Genomic DNA, 12,057 nt, shown 5'->3' with positions numbered 1-12,057 from the left:
ATAACTAGAGAGTTAGGGTTAGGAATAACCGCAACTTCGAGAGACGAGGATGTATGCTGATGTTCACTTCCTTGGAGGGAAGCTACGTCGCCGTTAGAGAGGTGGATGTTACCATGAAGGCACACCAACGCTACGAAGGCTCGCCCTATTCTCCCTTTGAGACAACACCACGAAGGCGTTTCTCAACCACTAGTGGTAGACCTTGGGGTGATCTCCAAACCCTCACAAACTTTCCGGGGGTAATCACAATGATCGATTCCTCACCGACTGACTCCTACCGCCTAGGAGTCTCCAACCTCCAAGAGTAACAAGAACGACGGGAAAAGCTCAAGAACTTGCTCAAATCACGAATTCCTTTGGTGAGAAGAAGGGGGGAGGAGTGGATCTATCACTTGATTGGAGAACTTCTCTCAAATGTTCCCAAATCCCTTGGGGGTCTAGGATTTGGTGTAGGGGATCAAGAGAGGGAGTGAAATGTGTTCTTGGAAAGCTCAAAGTGAATGGTCAACCTTATCCCGTGGAGGGAGGGGGCTATATATAGTAGTAGTGAAGACTGACCGTTGAGCCACTTGAGTTGTCGGTCGTCCAGATAATACCGGACGTCCGGTGGCACAGATTGGACCGAACGTCCGACCAGGCCGCCGGTCGTTCGGTCACTGGGAATCCACCAAGCCACAAAGTAGCACAAGACACACAGCCACCGGACGTCCGGAATGTGCCGGTCGTCCGGTGAGGACCGGAAATCCATTAATAAGTGTTCTGCTGAGGTTGTCCCGGATTTCCGGAGAGAAACGGACGTCCGGTGACCGGTCGTCCGGAGAGGACCGGATTTCCGCTATTTTATTTCTGTGAGGATGCACCGGACATCCTGAGAGAGCCAGGTGCCCGATCGGCTGTGAGGGGTCGGACGTCCGTAGAATTTGGGTCGTCCGGTGAAAACAGAGGACACTAGCTCATGATCACAACAGACTTTGTGCACAAGTTAGTGGAAGAACTAGAGATGAAGCAGAGATGTTGTGAGAGGATGCTTTGTGGGTTTTGAGCAAGTCTTTCAAGAAATCCGACGATCCCCTCTTAATAGTGCGGGATCCCTATACTCAAGAACGAACCGAAAAAGAGCCAAAGCTATTGTCTTGTATCTCCGCTCTTGAGTGATATATATATTTGTCCGTGTCATGATCCACACACGGCCCTTGAGACTTAATCCTGAGATATACTTGATAAACATGATTAGTCCCCTATATGCATGTTGTCATCAACATCAAAATAAGATTAAGGGCATGATTGCACTTTCAACGGCACATCAAGCCCAAAAGGAAAAAGAAGAAGACAAAAATGCCAACAACGGTAGCTCGACAAGCACGAATGGTCCATCACTGCTGCGCCCTCCATCTACGTCCCACCACTCGCCATGGCACCGGACCGCCGCATACCAAACAACACCTCAAAGGGGGGATGGAACGCCAACGACGTTGCTTTCCGGATAGTTCCTAGGGTTTCCCCCGGCACGCAGAAGGGGAGCGAGGGATGGGTAGCACCGACACCCTTCAAAAAGAAATGGCGGCACCCACTGGCATCACCACGTCGAAGCCGGAAGAACCGGCAGGGATTTCTCCCGCACCCCCATGCCCCGGCCCCCACAAGAACGGAGCCAACCCACCATCTTGCCACCCGCAAGCACGCGCCACCACGGTCTTGGACCCATCCACTCCGTCTTGCTGCAAACACCACCACGATTGAGGTCAAGAGAGCAGAGGTAAGATGCGCCTAGATGGCATGGACGGAAGCACCAGAGCCGAACGGGAGGGAACCGCCTCCACCGCTGTCACGCCAAAGGCCTCTGCCTCCAGAACCGACACGGATTGCCAACCGGACGCCACAGCCAAGGCAAACCAGGCCACCCAGGCCTGGCCGGGCCCATAACGGGACCGCAAAGCCCTGACCACCGCGCTGCTGCACGCCAGCAGCCGAGCCGCCACCCGCCACCAGCCCGACGCACCACCACCGCCTCCTGAGGGCCACGCCGACGCCACGCCTGTCACCGGCCCGTCCCAGCCTAGATGGGGCCCAAAGGGCCCAGATCTGGGTCGGGCGGGCGTCGCCAACCCGCCCCGCCGCCCAGAGCTCGCCCCCACCCGCGACAGGAACCCCCGCCGCCGCGCAGGACCGTCGCCGCCTGAAGACACCGCCCGGAGCCGCTCCGTCACGCGCCGGAGAAACCCTAGATGGGAAAGGGCCGGGGGCCGCCGCCGCCAACGTCACCCGGGCCAGGCCCGCGCCGGGCGCCGGCGACGGCGGCAGGGAGGTGGAAGAGATTGGGGGAACGCTCGTGGGGAAGAGGGGAGGCGCGGCCGGTCGCTTGCGGGGGCGACGCGGTCACGGTCGAGAGGGGCCGGATCTGTTGTATTTAATTACTTGCAAATTATTCATGTCTTAAGTATCTGCTTTGGAGATGCCCTTGCATAGTTTAATTTCTTCATATAACGTTTCACTCTCGCATCCATAACTTTGGAATATTTAAAAAAGAATCACTAGCAGAAGACAAATGCGTCTAAACTTTTGGATAGTGTGAGCATCAGGGCTGCTTTTGGAAGGAGCACATAAGGAGACCGGGAGCAAAACACACCAGAATGTTTGTCTTTTCGTGGATAAGTGCCGTGCGGCCGTGTGGAGCCAGTCGCTTACACAACGAGCACGGGCAAATTTACGTAGTACGCACCTCAGCAACAAGGGGAAATAAGATGGGCATGCCGTCTAAAATCTTGGAAACGGGAAAGACAACGAGAGAGAGCATCTATGTCTAGTTTACAAGGAGGGGGAGGCTCCGACACCGACGACGGAGGGGAAACGGCATACGATACGGGGGCGCAGGTACGTAGGGCGTGGTGTAGATCCAGCTGCTGGCCTTGGAGCCTGGAAGGAGCGATGCGATGAGAAATTTGTTCAGAGGGCTCTGGCCTTGACGATGTCCAACGTCATCTCGCTGGGTTCGGTGGCCTGCAGCTCCACCTGGTAGCCGTCCAGCTCCCTCTTGAACCTGTCCTTGGAGCTGGCGTACAGCATCTTGCTCCTCACCCTGGACGTGTCCGGGGACCTGCATGCATGCAGCCACCACAGGCACAGATCGTTCACTAGCTACGTACTCGCGTGTGAGAGACCATGCATGCATGGATGGATGGGTCACGTCACGTACCAGGAGATGAAGAAGATCTTGCTCTTCTGGCAGTTCTCGTCGGTGACGAAGTCGAAGTCGAAGACGGCGTAGCGGCACTCGTCGGCGGGGATGGTGGCGGTGAAGTCGGCGTAGGTCTCGCCGGGCTGCCCCACCCGGTCCACCACCACCTGCTGCGACTGCTCGTTGATCTTGAACGTGATGAACCGGAAGCTCCGCTTCGCCTTGAGCTCCTGGAACTTGAGCTTGCACTCGTCGCTCACGGCCATGCCCGACGCCGAGTTCGCCTTGCATCGCAATCACGCAAACAACACCAACAACAAGAGCACCTCATTATCAACCAATCAACCAACCAAAAGGATCGAATCGAACCATCGTCGTCGATCCAGGGCCGCCGCAGGCGTCTCGCGCGCGCGCTCACCATGGCTGACGATGGGTTTTCTCTTCTTTCCACGGACGGAGCGCCGGACGCGACGACGGTGGCGTCAGGCGGCGGGCGAGATTCTCAAGGCCCGGAGGAGAGGAGGCGCCGGGCGAAATATAGGGGAGCCTGAGGCTCGCATCGCATGCATGGTGCCATGCATGCCGCCGTTTTAGGAGGAGGAAGAAGAGGGGCGGTTGACCAAGCACGTCCCCTCCTTGGCGCGTCCGTTCGCGAGAGCCATGGGAGATCCAGAGGCGCTCCACACCACCCATCCATCGCTCTGGCCTGTAACCAAGCTCCATCCCTGGCCACGACAGCACAGCAGCATTTTTATTTTATTTTATTTTTTGCTCGGGGCTTGCTGCACCAACTGCGATTTGGACGAATCGATGACAAACCAACAATGCAGCCACACACAGGCACATCGCCCGCTCGTAGAACCCCATGAGGCCATAAGTCATATAACAAATTCTGTGTAACCATAACGTAGTGAGGACTGATGAACAACCGGAGATTTCAAATTATATGACATCTTTCCAACATCGGAGTGTAGACAGATACATTCTCATTGCATTGTAAGTTACACAGCTGGGATTCCTCCAAAAAGAATTGTCCAGGAAGATGATCATTCTCGACGTACACTACAAAAATGGCGGCATTGTTTAACCAAAGAATTTTACAACTTTTGGAGCTTGTTTTCCTTTTGACTTTGAGCTGGTACTCTTCTCGCCGCTGCTAGGTTGCTTTGCTTTAATTGTTTTGGTGGTTTTCACCTCTTCTTCATCAATGAAATCATCTTCAAGATCGTCTCCACCATGCAGAGTATGGTCTTCCTGGTAGTCTCCCTCCATATTCATACCTAAAGTAAACACAGCGACAAATAAACAAGTAAACACGAATTCCTGTGATGAACTGCACAACTACCAGCAGAAATTCAGTTGCACCAGCTAACTAACAATCTCAAGTTCTCAACATATATAAATACATTAGATTTTGTCAAGAGTAAGGTACCGCGCCCGTACAGTTAGTCATTACTCAACCCTTACTAAGGACTGAAAAGGGAACATGTTCACCTATCCAAAGCCTCTGCACCACAATACAACACCGCGGCCTACAGATATATCTCTATTGTTGGCACAGCCAACTATGTTATACAACAACACAAACAAATCTTCAGAAACAAAATAGTTGTATAACCTGAAATCATAAGTTTAGCCAGCATGCTTATATACAAGAATTATTGTCCAGATGTTTTTTTTTGGTGTGAAACTTTAAATGATGGCAACAGGTAATTCAAATATATATAGACCAACTGCAACACACTTCGCATTCCAGCGGACGTTCAAAATGTTGCGAATGCATGCATGGTAGTTGTGATATTGCAAAGGTTGGTTTGTCAAGGAAGAAGTTCCAATTTGTTTACCATCATCCACCGAGGATTCGAAGTACTGTTGCCGTTTGTTCGGGCAATGCCTTGCCAAGTGTGTAACTTCACCACATATCTTACAGCAACCACCCTAACATTAATACATAGAGTTAAAATCCATGTACAAAAAAGCAGAGATTGAATCAACTAAACGTAATCAAGGTAGAGGAGTGTTAACAACAACAAAAGTAACAACAGAAAGTCAAAGCTATAAACAAGGCTGGCTCCACCAGCAAACTGGTTCTGTACCTCAGGACTCATACAGAAAAAACGTAAAACCCCTTGAAACAGATACTTATAGTTTATCAAGTGGTGGTTATACCACTCAAAGATCATATATCCATTTGTTTGCACGATGCCTCACTATCCCAAAGGAAAAAAAACAGTGGATATTCTTTGGGTTCCTCAAGACACAAGCAATTCAAACATCATAACTAGTAAGTAGGTAACTACGGCAAGCCAAAATCATTTTTTGCCAGCATGACATGTTTGTCTGCAAGAAAGTCTAAATAAAAAATGAAAATAGTCCTTCGATTTCAATGCCTTATATCGGTAGTAGTAGTTGTGTCGTGATTCATGAGAGGGAACAAGGAATCCTGTGGAATACCTTGGGATAAATGCCGTGTGTATTTTCAGGGCAATCCTTGCTCAAATGTCCCTGCTGTTTGCAGACAAAGCAGCTCGCAAAGTTTGTGCCGCCTGCATACGTATCGAATAATGTTAAGCACATGAAGAAATCACATCTATAGGAATCTAAGCATAACATGAATGGATGAAGAGTACCATTTTCAATGGGCTTCGGGCACTTGGAAAGGGAATGCCCAGATTCACCACAGTTATAGCAGAATTTCTTCAGATCCCCATCACCTTTGTCAGGGCAGTTCTTCATACTATGCCCTCGCTCCCTGCAGAGCAAGCAAATCTGAAAATAACAGAAAAATAATACAATTGTTAAGAGATAGTGAAATGGAAACCTTGCATATGGTGAAATCAGACATTAAACCAACTATTGTAATGGATCATGAGTTCATGATGAAACATAATTTAGCAATATCAAACATTTTTCTGTAATAACAAGCATTCATATGACTGCAAGTAACTGCTAGCTCTTCATATAATCAGTGATGAACGTTTGTTCTCAGGTTAAGTGTTGTGCTGTTGTATGTTGTGACTTGTGAGTTTCTATGGTAGTCATAAATACTAGCTAACACAAAACAAGCGCATTCCTAGCCCGCCTAGTGACAATCTCACCAAGCAAAGGCAGGCTAAAGGAAAATCAACATCACTTTTGTCGCTGTATTTCCACTACAACCACCAACTAGCACTAATCTGCTATAAACCCATTCCACAGGAGCTACATCATCCAATGCTATTGGGTCCATGGAATCTACAGCAAGTAGCAATTGACAGCATGCCGAACAACATTATCACCACAAGCTTCTACGCAGAGCAATTTTAGCCGTGCAATGGTGGGCTGGTACCTTGTTCTTGTCCCAATAGGACTTCTCGGGGCAGTTCTTGGCCGCGTGGTCGGTGCCCTTGCAGATGAAGCACTGCTCCCCGGGCCGCATCCCGGGAACCCGCAGCGGGTGCTTCGACCTCCCCGCTCCTCCTACTCCGCCGCCGGCTCCCGCCTTCTTCACCTTCTTGAACAAGCTCTTCTTGCTCTTCTTCTTCTTGGTGCCGTCGGCCGGAGGGGCGGGCGCGGGCGGACAGAGGCCGGGGTTCGCCTCGCGGAAGCGCTTCCGCGCCTCCCGCTGACGCTTGTTCGGCATCGCTTGCTACGGCCGCCCCACTCTCTCGCGCTTCTCTTTGCGGCGGCGGCGGCGGCGGCGGCGGCGGGGGGAAGGAGGAAGAGGGACGTGGGACGGAGAACGGACGACTGCCTCGGGTGGCAAGGGGTTTGTTCCGAGTGCTTCAAGATTCGTGTTCACGCGGAGATGGGTTCTGAAATCTGAATTTCTGATGCACCGCTGGACCAGAATTACTGTTTCCTTTTTTTTTGTGCAATTACTGTTTCCAGCCACTGAAAAGAGAAACAACAATATGAACTATATATGGACTGAAATGAGTGAACAAACCCACTAAAACGCGTATGTATACATCCGATACAAAAAGAGTTAGAACATCTTATATTTGTGAACGGAAGTATTATAACTGTCACGGCAGTACAAGGAACATGAAAAAAATGCATCCAAGTTCATAGACCATCTATCAACAACTATAAACACTGGACCGAGTTGAAGATGCGCCATCATAATTGCCCCTCTCTCACCGGAGCCAACCAAAACTTGTCGTAGTACACAGTCGGGAAGTCGTCTACTAAGGCCCCATAGAACCAACGCATCAAAACAGCAACCGTGCCAATGAAAAGAAGTGTAGATTGAAAGGATACAAACTGTAGACATACGAACGAAGACTGGATCCACCAAGTTCCATTAACGACCAACACCAACCAAATCCCATGAGATTCGCAACAAACACACCTCCACGCGCCCTCCGACGATGGTAGACGCGCCGCTGGGATGGGCTTGGCGGGGAGGATCTTATTTCATCTTCAAGGAGCCATCGCCACATCGCCTTCCTCAGAAGGACACATACCCTAGTCGACCTCAAAAACCATAGCTAAAAACGGAGCAGAACCCTCCTACTGGACAAATCCCGTCATCGAGCCGGGCGTAGTCCTTCGGGAGCGGCGGAGGGCAATACGAACGACCATAGCCTCCTCCACCACGCATGGATGACACCACAATCAATGGGCCCGGGGTTGTCGAAGTCAGTTCCGCTGCCCGTCATGCCGGAGATCGCCGGACGGGAGCTTCGGGACTGGGTGGCGTGGAGTGGACTGGCTAGGGTTTAGTTCGGCAAGCGGATGATGACGAATATATTGGGTGTTAGGTGGGCCAGCATGGGCCGGATCCGACATGACGGACACGCCCGGTTGCGTCCGGGCCTCCCCATATCCGTCTCAGATTTGGGCTGAATATGAGGGGTGTTGGTGAGCTCGGGCGCTTGAGGTGCTCGTCTGAGTCGGCTATTTTTGACCGGTCAGTGACCGTCTTGTCCGTCCGCCGTTTAAGTAGGGTTTGAGACGCCCGGTTGATGCTCTTTTTTTAAGTGCAACATGGTACAATTTTCGCCATCAAACTCTGCTTAGGCAGCGCATATTCCCGTGTGTAGCCGTCTAATTTGCCTACATGTCGCATGTGGGTCCCACTTATCAGCGTAGAGAAAAAATGACAAATCAAAAAAAAAATCTGTCTCGCGCCTATGACATGTGGGTCATGCTTGTCAGTGGGTGAAAGAGAAATAGGAACGAAAAAGACAAAGGCAGCAGTTATTATTGTCTATATAAAATCAGGAGATATGCCGCTTCCAGACTAAGGCGCTGTAGGAAGTCAATGGCAAATGGTCCAAAAAAGAAGTCAATGGCAAAACGTTTTGCAGCGAGTAGATCAGCAAACATAGACTGTTCCGTGTAAGAAATCAGTGTCTTTTCAAGTCTGCAGCCATTCACCTCGTGCATTTCAAATTCAAACAGTTCTGCACAGCCCCAATCTCATTTACACAGGGATTCCCAGAGCACGCGGAGGTCCACATTGCCACCGGAAACAATGATCCCTATCTTGCTGCTCTCATGCCAAACGGAGCTTTCCTTGAACTCGTCAGAGAGGGCAGCGGCAAGGCCAATGGCTCCGCTAGGCTCCACAGCCACCTTCAGCGTCTCATAGCACATCTTCATGGCGTCAACAATGGCGTTGTCATCCACGACGATGACATCGTCCACCAAGTCACGCACCACCGGCCTAGAACATAAAGATTAAATTTAAAAACATGTAGCATTCTTCTGTCCACTAGCAACCATTTTTATCACAACGGAATAAGTAGCATTAACATCACAGATCATTCCAGGGCGTTCACATCAAGATAAATTTTGGCAAAATAAACTATCTAGCTAGCATTGACATTCTCATGAAAAATCCAAAAACTAAAGGTCAGCGTTTTAGTATGATTCCAGGTTAGTAATGCACGTGCAGAAAATGATGGAAACATAATCAATGTATATTTGCCTCACCATGTCAAGTCACCGAGAAACGCTCGTAGTCCATCAGCAATGGTGTTGGTTGCAGGCAGTTTGATGATCCTTCCAGCAGCCTTGGACTGGGCTGAATCATCAGCACCCTTCGGCTCTGCTGCCAGAACACGTATTGAAGGGTTGATGCCCTTTGCAGCCAATGCCACACCCGAAATTAAACCACCACCTGTAGTTTAGCCAAAATATATGTCAGTGTCAAATTAGAAAAGACTTACTCGCAGAAAAAAAAACTATTTACGATAGGGAGAAGTTGAGAGAGTGCAGACCACTAATTGGAACAATTATTGTGTCGATCTCAGGGACTTGCTCCAAAAGTTCAAGGCATACTGTACCCTGACCACTGAAAAACATTCAAATAAATTCCTATATTTCACGGGAAAATTCAAAGGGAATGAAAACTCAAGTTACTCTATGCACTAAGAGCAAACACAGGGTGCAGAAGAAACTAGGAGATTTTGACTATATATGGTGCATAAAACATATCAAGTTTTTTGTGTGGAAATAATGGGTTGTATTCCTGTAGTCCAAAATGGTCCTACAGAAAACAATAAAACATTCCGAAGGTTCTGTTGTCGGAAAACGAGTTAAATTCATGAAATCCTAAATTTTAGATGGTGTTGCCAGGGCTAGTATCAAGTAATTCCATTTACTCTTTGTGATCATTTCACTGGAAGAACAGTTCATCAATGCTGAGTAAGCAAGTGATCAAATTTCTACATACTTTTAATTTGAAATTCCAGCTATTTTTTCGCATCTAAACAGTAGCCTAGTCACCAGGCTACTTCAGGAGTACCGAAATACAAATTGTTACTAGAAGCGATGTCTATGGTACCTTTGAAAAAATTATCATCTAGCTTAGGGAAACTGTCAGCACTCTATAGGAAGCATTTCTAATTCTGGGGTAATGGGGATATTTGTCACATTATACAGAACAATTCAACAATAAAAGCTTTGGATGGCAAAAGACTACCTGATGGTGTACTTATCATTGAATGGATGAATAAGAATAGCACCAGTCTCTTCCTGGACCTTTTTAGCTGTAGATTCTCTTGATTCCATGGTGACATCGCTCCAGATAACCTGACCACCATAACGGTTAACATTCTCAACCTTACATGCTGGCGCGTTTTCGGGTATGACAATGTAAGCAGGTATGCCACGCAACTTTGCAGCCAGTGCCACAGCAGCAGCATGATTTCCACTGAGAAGAAACCATATCATCAGTATCTTAATTTTCTTCTGAATGTTGGGAACAAGCACACAATACACTGAAGCTAGCACCAACCTGCTATGCGTCACAACGCCCTTTGCTGCCTGAATGTCATCAAGGGCAAATATTGAATTGGATGCCCCTCGGATCTTGAACGCCCCTCTACACAACACAATACAACATATGTCCACAACAATTAGCACCATGTACTGCAAAGCATCGAATAGGTAAATGGCACACGAGGCAGTAACTCTCACGCCTTCTGGAAGCATTCACACTTGAAGAACAACTGCTTCCCTGCTATGGCATTGATAGAAGTTGATGACAGGATGGGTGTCTTGTGCACGTATGGCGCGATGCGTGCCTGCGCCTCCCTGATGGAATTGATGTCCGCGGCGTAACCCTGACCTTCTGCATTTTGGCCATCGTCATCTCTGCTTCCCATCAGGCCTAACAAGTATCAACAACATCAATCATGTACCTTGTCCTGTTCAGTCATACACTGATACTGATACACACCAGTTCAGTGCTTCAATATATTGCAGTATGTAGATCATCCCATCAGAATGAATTTCATACAATATAAAACGTACATAACTACATAAATTAAAATAAAAGTGGCTCTAGTTTAGTGATTCACGGCTCACATTTCTTGGTTGTACTGGCGGGCTGAAGGGGGAAAAGAAGAAATGAAAAAAATAAATAGAGAACCATATCTACTACTAGTACGCTAATTTAACTTGCTATTCAAGGAAACACCAGCAATCATATAACTAGCGAACTGATTGATGATTCAAGCAAGCTGGTTGGTACAGTCAAGCAAGATTCGGCAGTAGAAGTTACCGCAGAAAGCAAGAGGAACCACGGAACTGAAAGAAGGCCCGGACGAGGAGACGCAGGAATCCGGTGCGGAGAGGGATCTGATGGAGGAGGCGGGCAGAATCTCGTGGACCTTGCAAGTGAGATGTGCGGAGATTTGAAGGCGGAATCTGCCGAAGTGGAAAAGGCAGGAATCCTTCCAAGAGCAAAATCAAGAGAGCAACTGACTTTTGTGGGCTAAAGGTACCATTGCGTGTAATTTTTGTGGGCTGAGAGCGCCAAGGGCCTCTTTTGCTGGGCGTTGGTTTTATTTTTCTGTACACGTTTTCAGATTTTATATGGGCTTTATTCTGGATGTTTTGGTTTTTCGATTTACGTCTGGTTTATCTTAGATTTTGAAGAAAAAAATACACGAAAATTTATTTTTGCGCGAAAAAATGTGCTTTCATGAGAAGCATATATTTGCTTTTCGTGGAGACACAGATTTGCTTCCGCAAGAACCACAGTTGTGCTTGTCAGAAAGGGAAAAAATCATGAATTTTTTTGTGTATTTTTTTTCTTCGACGAGAAGCACAGATTTTGCTTCCGTGAGAAGCACAATTATGCTTATCGAAAAGGGTATTATCACGAGAAGCACATATTTGCCTCTTGTGGAGCCACAGATTTATTTCCGGGGGAAATGGCTTTCACGAGAAACACATATTTGCTTCTCGTAAAGGTACAGATTTGCTTCCGCGCTACTTTAGAAAGAAAAAAAAATCATGTTTTTGCATGTTTTTTGTGCTCCCATGAGAAGCACAGATTTGCATCTCGTGGAGGCACTGATATGTGCTTCTCTCAAAGGGAATAAAAGTAGGAAAAAATCATGCTTCTAGCTCTGGGTTTTTTCTTCAGGCTTTTTCATGAAAAA

At 48.1% G+C, this 12,057-nt stretch overlaps 3 protein-coding genes across 4 annotated transcripts; all 3 read right to left on the bottom strand.

The window, feature by feature from the left end:
- Nucleotides 1–2,851: 2,851 nt before the first annotated feature.
- Nucleotides 2,852–3,487, bottom strand: LOC120961790 (actin-depolymerizing factor 6). The gene is made up of 2 exons (XM_020322411.4): nt 3,194–3,487; nt 2,852–3,094 (listed from the first exon to the last, which is right to left on the bottom strand). Exons 1-2 carry the CDS (start codon nt 3,439–3,441, stop codon nt 2,944–2,946), a joined length of 399 nt encoding a protein of 132 aa, XP_020178000.2. The 5' UTR covers nt 3,442–3,487; the 3' UTR covers nt 2,852–2,943.
- A 623-nt stretch (nt 3,488–4,110) lies between these two features.
- LOC109763569 (uncharacterized) lies at nt 4,111–6,956 on the bottom strand. Of its 2 annotated transcripts, XM_020322412.4 has the most exons (5): nt 6,504–6,956; nt 5,806–5,944; nt 5,630–5,721; nt 5,020–5,113; nt 4,111–4,455 (listed from the first exon to the last, which is right to left on the bottom strand). In XM_020322412.4, exons 1-5 carry the CDS (start codon nt 6,795–6,797, stop codon nt 4,259–4,261), a joined length of 816 nt encoding a protein of 271 aa, XP_020178001.2. In that variant the 5' UTR covers nt 6,798–6,956; the 3' UTR covers nt 4,111–4,258. The 2 variants fall into 2 exon arrangements, with proteins under 2 accessions (XP_020178001.2, XP_040255529.1); XM_040399595.2 differs by having other exon boundaries at nt 5,630–5,944; nt 6,504–6,938.
- A 1,491-nt stretch (nt 6,957–8,447) lies between these two features.
- LOC109763568 (serine racemase) lies at nt 8,448–11,427 on the bottom strand. Its single transcript, XM_020322410.4, has 7 exons — nt 11,172–11,427; nt 10,586–10,778; nt 10,404–10,490; nt 10,089–10,319; nt 9,385–9,458; nt 9,098–9,284; nt 8,448–8,828 (listed from the first exon to the last, which is right to left on the bottom strand). Exons 2-7 carry the CDS (start codon nt 10,771–10,773, stop codon nt 8,582–8,584), a joined length of 1,014 nt encoding a protein of 337 aa, XP_020177999.1. The 5' UTR covers nt 10,774–10,778; nt 11,172–11,427; the 3' UTR covers nt 8,448–8,581.
- Nucleotides 11,428–12,057: the final 630 nt, after the last annotated feature.

This window comes from Aegilops tauschii, chromosome 2 (assembly GCF_002575655.3).
Source record: "Aegilops tauschii subsp. strangulata cultivar AL8/78 chromosome 2, Aet v6.0, whole genome shotgun sequence".
Lineage (NCBI taxonomy): Eukaryota > Viridiplantae > Streptophyta > Magnoliopsida > Poales > Poaceae > Aegilops > Aegilops tauschii.
The sequence above is the reverse complement of the archived record's forward strand: the minus strand, read 5'-3'. Positions and strand labels throughout refer to the sequence as shown.

Coding starts and splice junctions, on each gene's coding strand:
- LOC120961790 (XM_020322411.4), bottom strand. CDS start 3,441: ATGGCCGTGAGCGACGAGTGCAAGCTCAAGTTCCAGGAGCTCAAGGCG. Junction 3,095..3,193: donor AAGATCTTCTTCATCTCCTG/GTACGTGACGTG, acceptor GCATGCATGCAG/GTCCCCGGACACGTCCAGGG.
- LOC109763569 (XM_040399595.2), bottom strand. CDS start 6,797: ATGCCGAACAAGCGTCAGCGGGAGGCGCGGAAGCGCTTCCGCGAGGCG. Junction 5,945..6,503: donor CCTATTGGGACAAGAACAAG/GTACCAGCCCAC, acceptor TGTTATTTTCAG/ATTTGCTTGCTCTGCAGGGA. Junction 5,114..5,629: donor CACACGGCATTTATCCCAAG/GTATTCCACAGG, acceptor TATTAATGTTAG/GGTGGTTGCTGTAAGATATG.
- LOC109763568 (XM_020322410.4), bottom strand. CDS start 10,773: ATGGGAAGCAGAGATGACGATGGCCAAAATGCAGAAGGTCAGGGTTAC. Junction 10,320..10,403: donor GGCGTTGTGACGCATAGCAG/GTTGGTGCTAGC, acceptor GTTTCTTCTCAG/TGGAAATCATGCTGCTGCTG. Junction 9,459..10,088: donor AATGATAAGTACACCATCAG/GTAGTCTTTTGC, acceptor AATGTTTTTCAG/TGGTCAGGGTACAGTATGCC.